Source organism: Phyllobates terribilis, unplaced genomic scaffold (genome assembly GCF_046119375.1).
Source record: "Phyllobates terribilis strain yellow unplaced genomic scaffold, ASM4611937v1 Scaffold_11__3_contigs__length_659146591, whole genome shotgun sequence".
Lineage (NCBI taxonomy): Eukaryota > Metazoa > Chordata > Amphibia > Anura > Dendrobatidae > Phyllobates > Phyllobates terribilis.
In genome coordinates, this window is record NW_027362771.1 from 257,252,876 (window position 1) to 257,272,927 (window position 20,052).

Sequence of the window (20,052 nt, forward strand, 5' to 3'; positions counted from 1 at the left end):
CCTTGGTTTGTTACAAATTACTTGGAGAATTAAGCAAACATCTTCTGTCGGTGTACAGTACTGCTCACCATTATTGGTACCCCTTCATTTTTTCATAGACTGTACAATATCTTCAGAAATAAATGGAAATGTACCAAAGTTATATCCTCAGGATTTTTTAATTAGTGGTCCAAAGTAATACAACAATAAAAATTGTTTTTCAACTTCCAAGTTGCAATTTCAAAGAAGAAATAGAATAAACAGCATGTGCACCAATAAAGGCACCCCCCATTAACACTTGGTTGCACACCCTTTGGCATTGCTGACAGCATCCAAACGTTTCTTGTAGCCATCTATAAGTTTCTTGCACTTCTCAGTTGGAATTTTCTTCCACTTTTCCTTTGCAGTTTGTTCAAGCTGTTGAATCTTTGCAGGGTTCTTTTTCTCAATGGCAGACTTCAGTTCACCCCAAAGATTTTCAAAGGGATTGAGGTCAGGACTCATTGCTGGCCATTTTAAAACGGTCCATTTTTTCTTTTTCAACCATTCCTGTGTACTTTTGGATGTGTGCTCTGGGTCATTGTCTTGCTGGAGGACCCATGATCTTCGACTCAAACCAAGTTTTCCTACACTGGGTAGGAAATTTCGCTCTGGTATCTCTTGATAATTTTCTGATGTCATGATTCCTGTTATATGGTCAAGGCCCCCAGTACCAGACGCAGCAAAGCAACCCCACATCATTATGGATCCTCCACCATGCTTAACTGTTGGTAAGGTGTTCTTTTCCTTATAAGCTTCATTGCGGCATCTCTATACAAACTGTTGCTTTGCATTGCCAAAATGCTCTATTTTTGTTTCATCTGTCCACAGAACATTTTTCCAGAAGGATTGTGGCTGGTCAGGGTACTCTTTGGCAAAGATCAGTCATTGCTTTTTATATATTTTTTTCAGCAATGGTTTATTCCTTGGCCTTCGCCCATAAAGCTCTGCTTGGTTTAGTGTGCGGCGTATGTTACTTGTTGAAACAATAACCCCAGGCTGTTCCAGGTTGGCCTTCAAGTCTTTGGATGTTTGATGTGGTGTTTTTTCCACCATTCACACCAAGCTTTGAAGACCTCTCTTGTCAAGTTTCCTCTTTCTCCCACGTCCAGTGAAGTTCTTGGCGGTTCCATGCTTGGCCAGCTTCTTAATAACATTGTGCACTGTTGAAACTGGGATACTAAGGTCTTTGGAGATTCACTTATACCCTTTGGAAGTCTTATGTTTGCTATTAATAGCGGTTTTGATGTCCTCAGACAGCTCCTCTGTCTTCACCATTGTGACAAAGGAACAGGGCCTACCATATGGCTTTTTAAAACAGTGAAGTCATCATTCATTGGCTAATTCATGTCACATTGGCACCGACAATCACAGGCGAATTTCTTTTGTGATTTACCACAGACAAATCAAAATGTGTTTCCATATTAAATTGTTTTAAATTATTGTCTATCATTTGTTTTTTTGCATTTAGCACAAGTGGTCTATACAAAAAAAATTGTTTCACTTGATTCATTTTTTTCACAGATATTCCACAATATATACTTTAAACTTCATGGGTGCCAATAACGATGAGCCGGACTGTAGGCTTGCGTCTCCTTCTGTCTGTTCATGTAATCCCAATGACTTGATGATGTTGAGATCAGGGCTGTATAGAGGCCATATCATCATTTCCAGGGCTCATTGTTTTTTTACGCTGAAGATAGTTCTTAATTACGTTGGCAGTGTGTTTGGGATTGTTGTCCTTCTGCAGAATAAATTTGGAGCCGTTCAGATGCCTTTCTGATGGTATTGCATGATGGATAAGTATCTGCCAGTGTTTCTCAACATTGAGGACAGCATTAATCCTCAACAAATCCCATCTCCATTGGCTGCATTGCAGTCCCTAACTGACAAGAACCCTCCACCATTCTTCACTGGTGCCTGCATACAATCATTATTGTACCGCTCTCCAGATCTTAAGCAAACAAACAGCCTTTTGTTATCGCCACATATTTCAGAGTCCAGAGCACCTGCTGCCATTTTTGTGCACCACAGTTCCTATGTTTTTGTGAATAGTTAAGTCGTTTGGCCTTTTTCCATGTCAAAGGCAATACAGGATTTGCACAAGCCTAAATCCACAGAAGATCTGTAGTTAGTTCTCCAAGACATTTGGAACTAACTCCCTGCCAAATTATTTCAAAAACTGTGCATAGAAAGATTGATGCCTTTTTAAAGGGAATCTGTAAGTAGGATGAACCCTCTAAACCATCTCCATGGGCATGCAAGTCATAGAAAGTTAAATAAAATAATACCTTGATATCTGCAATCTGATAGCTTATTCCAGAGAAATCCATTTTTTTTTTTCATTATGTAAATGAGCTGTTAACATATATAGTCCGAACATAGATCTCCTTGTCAATCTGCCCGCAGAGCTTATTTTAAATTAAAGGGGATGCTACCAGTGTGAAACATGTAATGACTGACAGTCTGCTCTCCTGAGCTACATGTCTCACACTGGTAACATCCCCTTTCATTTAAAGAAGCCCTCCCATTCATTTTTTTTCATTAACTGTGTGTTTATGTGTATTGTATGTAGTGTGAGTGTATTAATATACTCGCCTACCGCTGTTTTTATCCTCTTCTAAGTTATGTCACCGCAATTCAGACTATCCGGCTCATTCTATCCTCTATGCGCGAGATGGTAGTCATTTTTACAATGTAAGCCCATGGAGCCTCGGTCACACAGGAACAAAGACCTTAATTTTTGGAGACGTGTCCTGTGATCTGATGAAACTAAAATTTAACTTTTTGGGCATAATGACCATTGTTATGTTTGAAGGAAAAAGGGAGAAGCTTGGAAGCCTAAGAACACCATCCCAGCTGTGAAACACGAGGGGAGGGGGCGCATCATATCATGGGGTTGTTTTGCTGCAGGAAAGACTGGTGCACTTCACAAAATAGATGGCATCATGAGATAAGAAGATTATGTGGGTAATACTGAAGCAACATCTCAAGACATCAGCCAGGAAGTTAAAGCTTGGACAGAAATGGGTCTTTCAAATGGACAATGACCCGGAGCATACTGCCAAAATGGTAACAAAGTGGCTTAAGGATAACAAAGTCAATGTTTTGGAGTGCTCATCACAAAGCCCTGATCTCAATCCTATTGAAAATTTATGGGCAAAACTGAAAAGGCAGTTAAACCAGTTTTGTCAGGAGGAATGGGCCAAATTCCAACCAACTATTGTGAGAAGCTTGTGGAAGGATATCCCAAACGTTTGACTCAAGTCATTCAGTTTAAGGGCAATGGTACCAAGTACTAATGAAATGTATGTAAACTTTTGACTTTGCAGTAAGTAATAAAATGCCTTAAAACATTCTCTCTCATTATTCTGTCATTTGACAAATATTAAATATTATGGTAATCCTAATTGACTTAAAACAGGAAAGGTTTATTCTTATTTGATATCAGATATTGAGAAAAACATGCATATGTGTCTTTTTATATAGTATATGTAAACTTCTGGTTTCAACTGTGTCTACATCACAAAGGATACACAGGCTTCTGTATTTATTACATAGGAGACCCTGCGACTGCTTCCTTCATCGTTGAAACTTGAGTGCAAGGTGGTAGCTCTGCCTACAAAGAATGCCCTGATGCTGGCAATGGCCATTATCTGCATGTAATCATTCTGTTAATGCGCGCAGTGAACGCTGCGTGTGCATACTCATGGTCCAGGGAGGAACTAAAGGGTCACCGGCCCTAGCATTTTGGTCTCCGTGAATATGCCCAGGGGCTGGAAGAAATGATATCCACCCCTGCCATAGGGAAAATATGTAGGAAAATGTATACTGTATAAAAGTAAATAGCTTAATATCAGTATAAAATAAGTCCTAGTGTAATAATGGACCTTTACAGTATATAGTGCATATATACATAACAGACACTAAAAGGTGATAAAAATGTAATATTACCACAAAAGTCCCTTATGTGCAGGCAGCCGCCCTCACCCGATGTGGGTGCACCATTTGATCTGGATGTGGCTGTAACTCTAAAATGTTGTAAGACTGTATATATCAGTTAGATCCCCTCAGTGAGAACCAGTGCTCCCCCTATCTGTGTTAATTTATTCTAATGATTACAAAAAACTAATTTACGGTACTTTCTAAAGAAAATGTGCTAGTAAGATTTTTTTTCTCCCTAAGGTCATAGCGGTTACACCTGCTTCATGTCATTGCTTTGCATTGATCCTTCATACTGCATTAGTCCATTGGATGAGCTTGTACTAGAATCTCCAGGGATTCTTTCATACATGACTAAACCCTACAGGATAGACTCTTGAATCGGATGCTCACATACCTACATTCACTTTTTCATCTCTGACAGATTGGAGTGTTTACACAGTAGGATTTTCACTCTCTACCTGTGAAGTGTTGGAAGGTGCCATTTAAGCATCAAGGAGTTTTTAACAAGTTGCATCATTGCTAATCATGTAAAAGTAAAGGAAAACCCAGAAATCATATTTATATTGTGAAATGGTAGACACAAGGTATATACTTTATTTCCATGGTTAATTTCCATAGAAAGCTGATTTATTTTTCTTCAATTCTATCCCAGATTAATTGGCAAAAAATTCATAAGAAGTAATAAAATAGAATGATACAATATTACATACAGTACAGACCAAAAGTTTGAACACACCTTCTCATTTAAAGATTTTTCTGTATTTTCATGATTTTGAAAATTGTACATTCACACTGAAGGCATCAAAACTATGAATTAACACATGTGGAATTATATACTTAACAAAAAAGTGTGAAACAACTGAAAATATGTCTTATATTCTAGGTTCTTCAAAGTAGCCACCTTTTGCTTTGATGACTGCTTTGCACACTCTTGGCATTCTCTTGATGAGCTTCAAGAGGTAGTCACCGGAAATGGTCTTCCAACAATCTTGAAGGAGTTCCCAGAGATGCTTAGCACTTGTTGGCACTTTTGCCTTCACTCTGCGGTCCAGCTCACCCCAAACCATCTCGATTGGGTTCAAGTCTGGTGACTGTGGAGGCCAGGTCATCTGGCGTAGCACCCCATCACTCTCCTTCTTGGTCAAATAGCCCTTACACAGCCTGGAGGTGTGTTTGGGTCATTGTCCTGTTGAAAAATAAATGATGGTCCAACTAAACACAAACCGGATGGAATAGCATGCCGCTGCAAGATACTGTGGTAGCCATGCTGGTTCAGTATGCCTTCAATTTTGAATAAATCCCCAACAGTGTCACCAGCAAAGCACCCCCACACCATCACACCTCCTCCTCCATGCTTCACGGTGGGAACCAGGCATGGAGAGTCCATCCGTTCACCTTTTCTGCGTCGCACAAAGACACGGTGGTTGGAACCAAAGATCTCAAATTTGGACTCATCAGACCAAAGCACAGATTTCCACTGGTCTAATGTCCATTCCTTGTGTTCTTTAACCCAAACAAGTCTCTTCTGCTTGTTGCCTGTCCTTAGCAGTGGTTTCCTAGCAGCTATTTTACCATGAAGGCTTGCTACAAAAGGTCTCCTCTTAACAGTTGTTGTAGAGATGTATCTGCTGCTAGAACTCTGTGTGGCATTGACCTGGTCTCTAATCTGAGCTGCTGTTAACCTGCGATTTCTGAAGCTGGTGACTCGGATAAACTTATCCTCAGAAGCAGAGGTGACTCTTGGTCTTCCTTTCCTGGGGCGGTCCTCATGTGAGCCAGTTTCTTTGTAGCGCTTGATGGTTTTTGCAACTGCACTTGGGGACACTTTCAAAGTCTGCCCAATTTTTCGCACTGACTGACCTTAATTTCTTAAAGTAATGATGGCCACTCATTTTTCTTTACTTAGCTGCTTTTTTCTTGCCATAATACAAATTCTAACAGTCTATTCAGTAGGACTATCAGCTGTGTATCCACCAGACTTCTGCACAACATAACTGATGGTCCCAACCCCATTTATAAGGCAAGAAATCCCACTTATTAAACCTGACAGGGCACACCTGTGAAGTGAAAACCATTTCTGGTGACTACCTCTTGAAGCTCATCAATAGAATGGCAAGAGTGTGCAAAGCAGTCATCAAAGCAAAAGGTGGCTACTTTGAAGAACCTAGAATATAAGACATATTTTCAGTTGTTTCACACTTTTTTGTTAAGTATATAATTCCACATGTGTTAATTCATAGTTTTGATGCCTTCAGTGTGAATGTACAATTTTCAAAGTCATGAAAATACAGAAAAATCTTTAAATGAAAAGGTGTGTCCAAATTTTCGGTCTGTACTGTATTACAGGCTGTTATATTCTCACAGACCTGACACTTTTAACTAGATGTATTCCTGCCTTGTGTTCACTGTTGCCACAGAGATATTGTGTGAACCAGTTGCTCATGTATATTATTGGCCGCATCCTTGCTTTTTCTATTCAGATCGATTTTTTTTAGTAACTGTAAAGAGTTTAGTAGTGCCATTCCAACATACGTAGTCTGATCCTGCGCTTAAATTTTTGCTAAATTTTAAGGGGTAAAATAAGTTTAAATTGGAGTGCAGTAAGATTCTTGTAACCGATTTGTCCTTCCCTGTAGAATCCATTCTCAGTTTTGGGGAAGAAATGCCATAACTTGCCATTGTCAACAATCACAATATTGTCTTTTTTAGCCTCAGTTTAGTTAACCAAAGAACTCCATGCTACATTTGCACAGAATAGTATTTTGTAGATAAAGTGGGTCATGTAAAAGTCAGTGTTAATTATAGGCCAGGGTGTAAACATTATAAATATACATATACAGAGGCTGTTTCATTTTATTTTCAGTTGCAATGTACACTCTCTTCCTGTATTCTGCGAACTGGTTTCATCTCTTTCAACCAGTTATTTCAAATGTGATTAAGCTCAGTATTTGCAGTGCGGATGGTGCCAATTTATACATTTTATGATATTCTAACTTCTGTATTTGAGTTACGTTAAGCCTAGTTAAAAGTGATCCTGAAATCTGTGAATGCAAATATTTCTAGGCTTTTTAGTATTTTTGTAAAATTACTGTACAAGTCAAATAGTTTCATGGTTTTAAGGTTGAAGGTAGATATAAGTCCATCAAGTTCAATTTATAAGTGCATTTCCATCACTAAAAGCACTGGCAAAACTATCTGTGACTTGACAGTCTTTTTACTGCTTCTTAAAGAGGAAAATGACATGAATTTAGCGGGCACCTTTTTCTTTACTAGTCATACTAGCCACATATACAGTATCTATAAGGGGATCACTTTAAAAATTACACCTGCTGTGGTTGGTGCCTATTTCTCCTGTCCAGTGGGATATAAAAATCAATGACTGTGTGGCCAATATGCACACTGTCAAGATTCTTTTCTATTTCTAGCTCAAGCAGGCGGTCACATGACTACAAATATTCAATTTGCATACATATAGTCATATCCCTACTTTTATTAAGAGCGCTGGATGAGAAGAAAGTCAGCACATGACCGCAAGTATGTAAATCGCATACTTAGTGTAATGTGACTGTTTACTACAGCTGTAAATAGAGGCAAATCCTGACAGTGTGCATAATCACTTAGCGTGACTGCAGAAATTTAGTTGAGGCCCAAAAAGCTCCTTTAATGCTGAACATGTTAGTTGTATTACGTTTAGGGGAATGAGTTTATTATTTTCACCTACTATCAAATAAAAAGCTCAAGAGAACTTAGTCTAAACCCTGAATAGATGTGAAAAAACTTAAAATTGTTTCTGACCTTGAGTAGAAACCTGTTTGTGTCTGTGTGAATTTATGTATTGCACTCGTTCATATTTACTAGCATTATTTTTTTTTCTAGGAAGTTGCTATTTTTGGATCTTGTATCTCAATTTTCATCCTGTGATCTAGCAATAGAAATGTCTAATACGAGTGCATTTTCTTCTATTTGAAGGTTGTATCAGGTCAGAGTTCACTTCCAGCAGCTGCAGAACAGAATATAACTGCTGCCATGAAGGTAATAAGGTCTCTGGATTGTTTGTCGTCATGAATGAGTTCAATAAAAATTATAAAAAAAAACAGATTAATGTTTGTTTTGCTTTTTGGCTCTTATAGAAGAGCTGAAGACGGCAAATATTGGAACAGAATGTGACAGATGTGTGGTGCTATATGTTATTTTATTTCTGAAAGAGTCTTGGATTTTTGTGCACATAAAAGCCATGCATCACTAATCCAAATCAGTTCTGACATTTGCTGTATCAGCATCAAATTTACCAATGATTATGAACTGCATTTAAAAGTCAAAAGCCACATTTATTTGTACTTCTGGTTATGCCGTCGTACCAATCAAATGAAGCTGTGTTTAGATACAATCGCTCTGTGGCCAATACATGTGTATGTTTAGCATATATTATTAGACACTAAGAGCAATTGTTGTGCATAATAGTCACACAATAGTAAGAAATATTTCAGATCAGACTGAGACACAATCAAAAGTGTTATGTTAAGGCCCCCATAGACATTCAACGTTAAAGTGGTTGTCTGGTCTTAAAGCACCACTCCAGCATTTTTTTTCATTGCTCCGCTGGTGTGGTGCTTCAGAAGTAAGTTCCCTATTCCCTTTCTCATACTCAATTGTCAACCCCTTCATTCTTTTCCAGCGTCGCTCCTGTCCGTCTCTGGCGAAAAGTGACCTGCCTGCACGCTCCAGTGTCTTCTGGAGCCCGTCGGAGGTCAATTTTCAATACAAGTCCGCTCGCTCACGGAGCCGACTCCGCATAGTGCACTGTGCGCAATGTGAGAATAAACAGTTCTGCAGTCACATAAGGTGACTGCAGACTTGTAGCTTAAGACCTGTCTTTACTTTTATATGCACAAGATTGGCCAACCGACTGTGTATAGGGGCCTCCTGACTGTCCGCTGACATCACCTGTATTATTATCTGAATTTCAGCGCTTGATCCTTTTGTTCTCCAAGAGATAAGCCTCTGCCAGAGGATTCTAGCTGCAGCTTTCTCATGGACAACACAGTCTGACGAGCCAAGTGCTCCTGTGTATGAGGAAGTCAGGAGAGATAACTGTTGGGTAGACGAACAGTAATTTGGCCAGCAGCTATCTAATGTGTATGGGGGTCCTTAAGTGGTTAAGACCTCTGATTTATCTTCTACCTTTGAGTTTAGACATCACAATACAGCTCTTTAGCCCATGTCTACATTCCTTTTTCTCAATCTGAGTCCCTTATATAAAATTACCCTAAGAGTATGTGCACACATCTTTAAGACGCCGACATACTCACCGGGTTTTCCAAGCAGAAGACAATTCTCGAATTCGCATCTGGGTTTTCCTGAAGCGACTTTTTTTGTTGCCTCTTTTGAATTTTCTCTTTTTTGCATCACCTTCAGCTGCCTGAAGAATGGTCTGGTCACTTCTTTTAACAGCTTTGTTGCTATCGAAGCCTGGAGTGGTTAAAAGAAGCTTAAAAAGTCTGAACATATGGCCAGCAAGTCATTTTAACATTGTAGTGCATATCTTCATTTTTTTTTTTTTTTTTTTAGCATTCTTTAAAGGGAGTCAGTCAACAGAGAATGACTGTTCAAACCAAGTACAGTCGCTCGGGGCACCCTTGGTGTGGCCAAACATTTAAGTGCACCATCCCACCTACTTGTTTTCCCTGTGTCTCCACTGCCCCTCTTCTTTGATTGACAGCTCTGGCTTCATAGAAACAAAGAAGGGCGGAGATAGATGACAAAATGAAGTAGGTGGGAAGGAGCACTTAAAGATTAACCGTCGTTTTAAATTATATTTCATGAAAATAAAAGACTTTGTAATAGATATTATCAAAGACATCTGCTTCTTTCTCTTCCTGGACTGATGGTTTATTCTCAAAATTCTCAATTTATGGGTAAAATCTGTGTTTAGTGAAGACAGATTATCACATTACTGAGATAAGAGATGGCAGTTGTTTTTATAAGATTATAGATAGAAGGGAGAGGAGTTGAGGAGGAGGAGCTCTACCTTTAGCACCTCCCTTTTCCTACCCCGCCATTCTACATAGAATCTTATCAGCAGCATCTGCCATCTGCTATTTCAGTAATGTAATAATCTGACTTCATTGAATACAGATTTTACCCATAAATTGAGAATTTTGTGAATGAAAGATCATTCCAGGAGGAGAAAGAAACAAATTTCTCTGATCAGATATATTAAAAAGTTTCTTATCTTCATGTTCATTATTGATTTATGAAATAAAAATTAAAACGACAGTTACAGTCTAAATGTTTGGTCACACCAAGGGTGCACCGAGTCACTTTACTTGGTTTGAACAGTCAAGCTGTTATGGCAGACTCCCTTTAAGCCCTTTTGCAGGCAGATTTTGAAGGGGATCTGCCTGAAAAGGATGTCATGTGCACAAACCTTAGGATGAATTTATTGAAGGGACTGCTCATCCGCTTCTTTCCATTAGACTTGTGTGTATTAATTGTTACCATTTGCATATAATATACATTACAGACCAAACGTTTGGACACACCTTCTCATTTAAAGATTTTTCTGTATTTTCATGACTTTGAAAATTGTACATTCACACTGAAGGCATCAAAACTATGAATTAACACATGTGGAATTATATACTTAACAAAAAAGTGTGAAACAACTGAAAATATGTCTTATATTCTAGGTTCTTCAAAGTAGCCACCTTTTGCTTTGATGACTACTTTGCACACTCTTGGCATTCTCTTGATGAGCTTCAAGAGGTAGTCACCGGAAATGGTCTTCCAAAAATCTTGAAGGAGTTCCCAGAGATGCTTAGCACTTGTTAGCCCTTTTGCCTTCACTCTGCGGTCCAGTTCACCCCAAACCATCTCGATTGGGTTCAGGTCTGGTGACTGTGGAGGCCAGGTCATCTGGCTTAGCACCCCATCACTCTCCTTCTTGGTCAAATAGCTCTTACACAGCCTGGAGGTGTGTTTGGGGTCATTGTCCTGTTGAAAAATAAATGATGGTCCAACTAAACGCAAACCGGATGGAATAGCATGCTGCTGCAAGATTCTGTGGTAGCCATGCTGGTTCAGTATGCCTTCAATTTTAAATAAATCCCTAACAGTGTCACCAGCAAAGCACCCCCACACCATCACACCTCCTCCTCCATGCTTCACGGTGGGAACTAGGCATGTAGAGTCCATCCGTTCACCTTTTCTGCGTTGCACAAAGACACGGTGGTTGGAACCAAAGATCTCAAATTTGTACTCATCAGACCAAAGCACAGATTTCCACTGGTCTAACGTCCATTCCTTGTGTTCTTTAGCCAAAACAAGTCTCTTCTGCTTGTTGCCTGTCCTTAGCAGTGGTTTCCTAGCAGCTATTTTACCATGAAGGCCTGCTGCACAAAGTCTCCTCTTAACAGTTGTTGTAGAGATGTGTCTGCTGCTAGAACTCTGTGTGGCATTGACCTGGTCTCTAATCTGAGCTGCTGTTAACCTGTGATTTCTGAGGCTGGTGACTCGGATAAACTTATCCTCAGAAGCAGAGGTGACTCTTGGTCTTCCTTTCCTGGGGCAGTCCTCATGTGACCCAGTTTCTTTGTAGCGCTTGATGGTTTTTGCAACTGCACTTGGGGACACTTTCAAAGTTTGCCCAATTTTTCGGACTGACTGACCTTCATTTCTTAAAGTAATGATGGCCACTCGTTTTTCTTTACTTAGCTGCTTTTTTCTTGCCATAATACAAATTCTAACAGTCTATTCAGTAGGACTATCAGCTGTGTATCCACCAGACTTCTGCACAACACAACTGATGGTCCCAACCCCATTTATAAAGCAAGAAATCCCACTTATTAAACCTGACAGGGCACACCTGTGAAGTGAAAACCATTTCCAGTGACTACCTCTTGAACCTCATCAAGAGAATGCCAAGAGTGTGCAAAGCAGTCATCAAAGCAAAAGGTGGCTACTTTGAAGAACCTAGAATATAAGACATATTTTCAGTTGCTTCACACTTTTTTGTTATGTATATAATTCCACATGGGTTAATTCATAGTTTTGATGCCTTCAGTGTGAATGTACAATTTTCAAAGTCATGAAAATACAGAAAAATCTTTAAACGAGAAGGTGTGTCCAAACTTTTCGTCTGTACTGTATATATATATATAATTTGCATATAGAATATCTTCATGATATTTAGCTTAAAATAAAAAATAAAAAAAAAAGAAAATATTTCTAATATTAACCCCTTAATAACATCTGACGTACTAATACGCGTCTGTGCCCTGGGACTTAAGAGCCAGACCCGTATTAGTACATCATCGCGATCGCGCGCGCACACAGGCTGTGCGGGCGCGATCGCCGCCGGGTGTCAGCTGATTGTCACAGCTGACACCCGGTACTATGTGCAGGGAGCGGTCCTGCACCGCTCCCAGCACATTAACCCCCGCGATGCTGCGATCGAAGTCGATCGCGGCATTGCGGGGGCAAGGGGAGGTGATCGGCGTTACCTCCTCTTCTGGCTTCCAGCGCAGTCTGCAAAGGCTTCCCGGGTGTTGCCATGACGATCCGATGTCGTCATGACAACATCCGGGTCACCAGAGAGCAGGAAGATTGCTTGGACATGCGCAGTGCATCTCCAAGCAATCTTCACACTGTGCACTTCTGAAAGCCTTCATGGCATAGGGATGGTGCTCCATTCCTGTGCCATGCAGGCGATCAGAAAAAAAAAAGTGAAAGTCCCAGAGTGGGACAAAGTAATAAAGTGTATAAACTGTGTGAAAGTGGAAAAAAAAAAAAAAAAAATGTGCAAAAATATTATAAAAAAATAAAAAAAATAATACACCAAAAATAAAAATATAATGTACCCATCAATAAATATTATTATAAAAAAAATTTAAAAAAAACAATAAAAGTACACATATTTGGTATCGCCGCGTCCGGAAAAACCTGACCTATAAAACTGTCCCACTAGTTAACCCCTTCAGTGAACACGGTAAAAAAAAAAAAAAAAAAACTAAGCAAAAAACAATGCTTTATCACCATACCGCCAAATAAAAAGTGGAATAACACGCGATCAAAAAGACGCATATAAATAAAAATGATACCGCTGAAAACGTCATCTCGTCCCGCAAAAAACAAGCCGCCATACAGCTCCATCAGCCGAAAAATAAAAAAGTTATAGCTCTCAGAATAAAGCGATACTAAAAAATATTTTTTTCTATAAAATAGCTTTTATTGTGTATAAGCGCCAAAACATAGAAAAATGATACAAATGTGGTACCGCTGTAAACGTACTGACCCGAAGAATAAAGCTACCTCATCAATTTTACCACACGCGGAACAGAATTAAAAAAAAAAAAAAAAAACAATTCCTGAATTGTTGGTTTTTGTTTATTCTGCCTCCCAAAAATCGGAATAGAAAGCGATCAAAAAATGTCACGTGCCTGAAAATGGCACCAATAACAACGTCAAGTCATCCCGCAAAAAACGAGCCGTCACATGACTGTCTGCCAAAATCTGGAAAAATTATAGCTCTCAAAATATGGCGATGCAAAAACTAGATTTTACAAAAAATGCGTCTTTTAGTGTGTGACAGCTGTCAGTCATAAAAACCCCATATGATTCTGGCATTGCTGTAATCACACCGACCCGAAGAATAAAGTCGTCTAATCACTTATACCGCACAAGGAACGGCGTCAAAAATAAACTCTTGGGTTAGGATTGGGCTAGGGTTAGGGCTGGGTTTGGGGCTAGGGTTGTGCTGGGGCTAGGGTTGTGCTAGGGTTAGGGCTGGGGTTGGGATTTTTTTCAAAAGTAAGAAAAAAAGATGACGATATGGCGACTAGTGTTGAGAGCAAGTGCTCGCTACTTGAGTTTGCATCGGGTGCTCAGGTATGCATTGAGTATCGTGGGTATTTGAGTGACATGCTCGAGTCTCTGCCCCATATGCTTCGCGGCCAAAAAACTTTACGGGGATTGCCTGCCATGCACGAGCGATCCCCGCATGTTTTTTTTTGGGTGTCTAATAACCGTGAAACATGCGGAGCAGGGACTCGAGCATGTCACTCGAGCACACGCTGTACATGGTGCATACCTGAGTACCCGATGCAAACTCAAGTAGCGAGCACTTGCGCTCAAGAATAATGACAACTTATTCAATATGATGACCTAATGTAAACAAATTCTGTGCCGTACCTCTGGGTTCAAAATGTTCACTATACACCTTAATAAAATCCTTGAGGGGTATAGTTTCCAAAATGGGGACACTTGTGGGGGAGCGCCACTGTTTAGGCACATCACGGGCTCTCCAAACGCGACATGGTGTCCGCTAACAAATTGAATGGAAAATCGGCTCAAATTGTTAGCGGACGCCATGTTGCGTTTGGAGAGCCCCTGTGTGCCCAAACATTGGAGCTCCCCCACAAGTGACCCCATTTTGGAAACTAGACCCCCCAAGGCACCTATCTAGATGCATAGTGAGCACTTGGAATCCCCAGGTGCTTCACAAATTGATTCGTAAAAATGAAAAAGTGAAAAAAAAAACACTTTTTCATATTTATGAATCAATTTGTGAAGCACCTGGGGTTCCAAGTGCTCACTATGAATCTAGATAGGTGCCTTGGGGGGTCTAGTTTCCAAAATGGGGTCACATGTGGGGGAGCTCCAATGTTTGGGCACGCAGGGACTCTCTAAATGCAACATGATATCCGCTAACAAATTGAATGGAAAATCGGCTCAAATTGTTAGCGGACACCACGTTGCGTTTGGAGAGCCCCTCTGTGCCCAAACTTTGGAGCTCCCCCACAAGTGACCCCATTTTGGAAACTAGACCCCCCAAGGCACCTTTCTAGATGCATAGTGAGCACTTGGAACCCCCAGGTGCTTCACAAATTGATTCGTAATAATGAAAAAGTGAAAAAAAAAACGCTTTTTCATTTTTATGAATCAATTTGTGAAGCACCTGGGGTTCCAAGTGCTCACTATGAATCTAGATAGGTGCCTTGGGGGGTCTAGTTTCCAAAATGGGGTCACTTGTGGGGGAGCTCCAATGTTTGGGCACACAGGGACTCTCCAAATGCAACATGATATCCGCTAACAAATTGTCGGCTCAAATTGTTAGCGGATATCATGTTGCATTTAGAGAGTCCCTGTGTGCCCAAACATTGGAGCTCCCCCACAAGTGACCCCATTTTGGAAACTAAACCCCCCAAGGCACCTATCTAGATGCATAGTGAGCACTTGGAACCCCTAGGTGCTTCACAAATTGATTCGTAAAAATGAAAAAGTGTTTTTTTTTTCACTTTTTCATTATTACGAATCAATTTGTGAAGCACCTGGGGGTTCCAAGTGCTCACTATGCATCTAAAAAGGTGCCTTGGGGGGTCTAGTTTCCAAAATGGGGTCACTTGTGGGGGAGCTCCAAAGTTTGGGCACAGAGGGGCTCTCCAAACGCAATGTGGTGTCCGCTAACAATTTGAGTCGATTTTCCATTCAATTTGTTAGCGGATACCATGTTGCATTTAGAGAGTCCCTGTGTGCCCAAACATTGGAGCTCCCCCACAAGTGACCCCATTTTGGAAACTAAACCCCCCAAGGCACCTATCTAGATGCATAGTGAGCACTTGGAACCCCTAGGTGCTTCACAAATTGATTCGTAAAAATGAAAAAGTGTTTTTTTTTTCACTTTTTCATTATTACGAATCAATTTGTGAAGCACCTGGGGGTTCCAAGTGCTCACTATGCATCTAAAAAGGTGCCTTGGGGGGTCTAGTTTCCAAAATGGGGTCACTTGTGGGGGAGCTCCAAAGTTTGGGCACAGAGGGGCTCTCCAAACGCAATGTGGTGGCCGCTAACAATTTGAGCCGATTTTCCATTCAATTTGTTAGCGGATACCATGTTGCATTTAGAGAGTCCCTGTGTGCCCAAACATTGGAGCTCCCCCACAAGTGACCCCATTTTGGAAACTAGACCCCCCAAGGCACCTATCTAGATGCATAGTGAGCAGTTGGAACCCCCAGGTGCTTCACAAATTGATTCGTAAAAATGAAAAAGTGTTTTTTTTTTCACTTTTTCATTTTTACGAATCAATTTGTGAAGCACCTGGGGGTTGCAACTGCTCACTATGCATCTAGATAGGTGCCTTGTGGGGTCTAGTTTCCAAAATGGGGTCACTTGTGGGGGAGCTCCAATGTTTGGGCACACAGGGGCTCTCTAAACGCAACATGGTGTCCGCTAATTATTCAAGCAAATTTTACAATCAAAAAGTCAAATGGCGCTCCTTCCCTTCCGAGCCCTATAGTGCGCCCAAACAGTGTTTTTTCCCCAAATATTGGGTATCTGCGTGCCCAGGGGAAATTGCACAACAAATTTTGCTGTCCATTTTTTCTTGTTACCCCTGTGAAAATAAAAAAAATTGGGTCTAAAGTAACATTTTTGTGAAAAAAGTTAAATGTTCATTTTTTTCTTCCACATTCAAAAAATTCCTATGAAGCACCTGAAGGGTTAATAAAGTTCTTGAATGTGGTTTTGAGCACCTTGAGGGGTGCAGTTTTTAGAATGGTGTCACTTTTGGGTATTTTCTGTCATAAAGACCTCTCAAAGTGACTTCAAATGTGATGTGGTCCCTAAAAAAATGGTTTTGTAAATTTTGTTGGAAAAATGAGAAATCGCTGGTCAACTTTTAACCCTTATAGCTCCCTAACAAAAAAAAATTTTTGGTTCCAAAATTGTGCTGATGTAAAGTAGACATGTGGGAAATGTTATTTATTATCTCTTTTGTGTGACATATCGCTCTGATTTCAGGGCTTAAAAATTCAAATTTTGAAAATTGCAAAATTTTCAAAATTTTCGCCAAATTTCCGTTTTTTTCACAAATAAACGCAAGCGATATCGAAGAAATTTTTCCACAATCATGAAGTACAATATGTCACGAAAAAACAGTCTCAGAATCAGGGGGATCCGTTGAAGCGTTCCAGAGTAATTACCTCATAAAGTGACAGTGGTCAGAATTGTAAAAATTGGCCCGGTCATTAACGTGCAAACCACCCGCGGGGCTTAAGGGGTTAAAGTCTTAGTCCTTGTTGATGCCATATGTCATCAAATGACCACGTGGTCTATGTGGCACTAGAAGATGTACCATATGTTTGGACAGATTTTCTACCAGGATTATATTATGTTTCCTCTCTTTTTGTTATGTGTATGAGATTTTCAGAGCGTTCTTTATTAGTTATAACATAACAGTAACATTTATGATGCTCTCTATAAAATCACAGTATATGTTGTTTAATATTTTTTTTTATATTGGACTTGATGAAGAATTGCACCAGTGTTATACTTGGCTCTATATAAACTTGCTCACTGCTTTGCTTTTCAAAGCAATTGTATATAATACGAATAACTTTTTTGGGAACATCTCCTTGTTTTGTTTTGTTAAACACCTGTCCTTAGACTAATGTACCATTACATAGGATTGTCTCTGGCATTGAAATTTATATTAGAAATTATATGTCCATCAGTGTTATGATCGTCTGTCCTAATTTCCATACTGCCCTCACTTATTTCTCAGACTATCGATAATCTTATGGGAAATGCTGTGCAGCCTTTAATTAATTCCGTGGGTGATTCTGTTGAAGCCATTATCATAACCATGCACCAAGAAGACTTTTCAGGGTAAGATTTTGCTGTTTATTTTTTATGATTTTTTTTTTTTATTATTATTTATGGATTTCTTTTTTTTAGCACTTTATGCAGTTTTTTGTGTATGTAGAATTTGTATTGAGGTGTGATGGTACTAGTCTGGAAGGCATGTTAACCACATTGACGACATAGCAATTTGAAACACAATCATATTTCTGTAAAACATGAGCATAGTTTTCTATTTTATAGCATACAGTATATGTTAGTTATGCACCAGGACAACAGTTGAATATTTAAGTGTTAAGGAAGTATCAAGCATGTCATAACTTAGTCATATATGTGTTTTTCACACTCAGACATCACATTCGGGGGGGGGGGAGTGGAAACTAAATACGATTAAATAATTAAAATAGATGTGACACAGGACAAAATACATAAAGATATGGGGCACATGTTATATAGACTGAAATAGAAAGCTGTGTTACTTGGAAATTGAGGATATAATACTAAAGCATTGAGCACACCAAGCCGCAAGTGAGATCAAGATGAGCAAAGGAGTTATCCATGTCCTTCTTTGGTGAAATCAGACTTTGTTTTGTCAATGGATACAAAGTATGTAGCTATCCATACATATTGCTGAAAATAAGGAAATGGCAGTTCATAAACAAATGTTCTGCTGAAAAATTAACAGACATTTGGAAATATGACTCCTTCCACAGTCCATCAATCTTATTTTTTGGATCACAGCTCTTATAAAGATAGTTATTCTGATAATATATATATGGGATACACATAGTGCGTACAATTCCTTGATATAGAAGGGTAACTTAAAACATTATTGAGCTGACTTCTCTGCACTTATATTCCTTGGGCTGCGTTAACACATTATTTTGTCACAATGGCAGTTAAAACCGCAAAGTCTTGCTTCAATTTTTGAAAACCGCACTGTGTGACTGCAACCTTAAAGAAGTTGTCCAGGTTTGGGATGAAAGTCTGCGGTCACTCAATGTGACTGCAGACTATTGAATCCTCACAGTATGTGCACTGCATGCTGTCAGGATTCTCCGGTGCCAGCTGTGAGAGTGGGCCCTCACGTGACTGAAAGTATGTAATTTGCATACATGTGGTCCTGTACCCGCTAGATGTGCTCGGCCTCACTCAATTCATTTGCATTGCGTGAGGCCACGCGCGTCTAGTCAGAATGTGGCCAGAAGTATGAAAATCATATACTTGCGGTTGCATGACTGCCCACTCTCACAGCTGGCACCGCAGAATCCTGACCGCATGCAGTGCACATACTGTGATTTAAAGATGGTCTCTCACACCCACCAGCCCTTTAGGACAGGATCGTGGATTACAATGGGGTTGCCATGACAGCCAAGACTTGTTGACGGTCCCTAAGGCTGCCATCTCAATACTCCTGTGAAGCTCGGCCACATGCTGAGCTTCAAAGGAAGCTTCCATTTTTTCTATATATTGCAAAACTTAGGTATCACAGTATATAGAACAAGCAATGAAACAATCGCCGGTTCAAGTGACATAAGAGGACTAAAAAATAAATGCATTTAAAAACATGAACAAATCTAAAAATTAAAATCTCCTCACTTCCCCCCCATTATTCCAAATGTATAAAAATATAAAGTATATTAACCCAAACTGTAAATGCCGTAATGAGAAAAAAAATCAAAACAATAGAATTGCTGCTTTTTGGTTAACACGTCTGTAAAAATACAATAAAAATCAATCAATACAACATATGTCCCCCAAATTGGTATCAAGAAGCTAGTCTACTTGTCATGCAAGAAAAAAAGTCCTCACACAGCTGAATGGGCAGAAAAATAAAATCATTTTGTTTTGGAAAATGCGACTCACAGAAATTTATAAAAAAAATAAATAATTCTGTTTTTTGTTATTTTTTGATTACTCAAATTAAAAAAAAATCCTTCCAACTTTGGTATTGCAATAATCGTACTGAACTGGAGAGTCATGTTTACAGGTTATCTTACGATGAACACAATAGCAAAAAAAACAATGGTGGAATTAAAGGAAATCTGTCAGTTCCCCATGCCCTCCAACCCAGCAGCATTCACATGTATGACTAAAGTCCCTGCCTTATCCAGCTCTGTATAATGTTATCGAGTGAAAACAAGGTATAAAAAAGGCATTTATAATGTCCCTGTTTGCTAATGAGGGTTTTGACTGGTCGATGGGGCGTTAGTTCCCCGGACTAGTCGGTCCTCTTTCCATGTTATCACGCTCCTGTGGGCGTGATAACATAATTTGCACGAGTGGCATCACTCATGTGTTCCTCTCATTCTGTCAGCGCCTCTGAAGCCTGGTGTACACTTCCCGACTTCAGAGGCGCCCACTGCCCAGTGCTTGCCGGAAGTTTAGAAGATTAGCACTAGTGATGAGCGAGTATGTTTTGTTAACCCTTTTGCCGAGTATGCTCGGGGCCGA

General features: G+C 39.8%; 1 protein-coding gene across 7 annotated transcripts in view; it reads left to right on the forward strand.

Moving 5' to 3' along the window:
- Nucleotides 1-20,052, forward strand: part of COG5 (component of oligomeric golgi complex 5) — a 414,164-nt gene that overhangs the window by 345,996 nt on the left and 48,116 nt on the right. For all 7 annotated transcript variants that reach the window (XM_073652205.1, XM_073652207.1, XM_073652206.1 and 4 more), the window contains 2 exons: nt 7,933-7,995; nt 17,522-17,625. In XM_073652205.1, the coding sequence (XP_073508306.1) occupies nt 7,933-7,995; nt 17,522-17,625 (167 nt within the window). The remainder of the gene's footprint in view (nt 1-7,932; nt 7,996-17,521; nt 17,626-20,052) is intronic.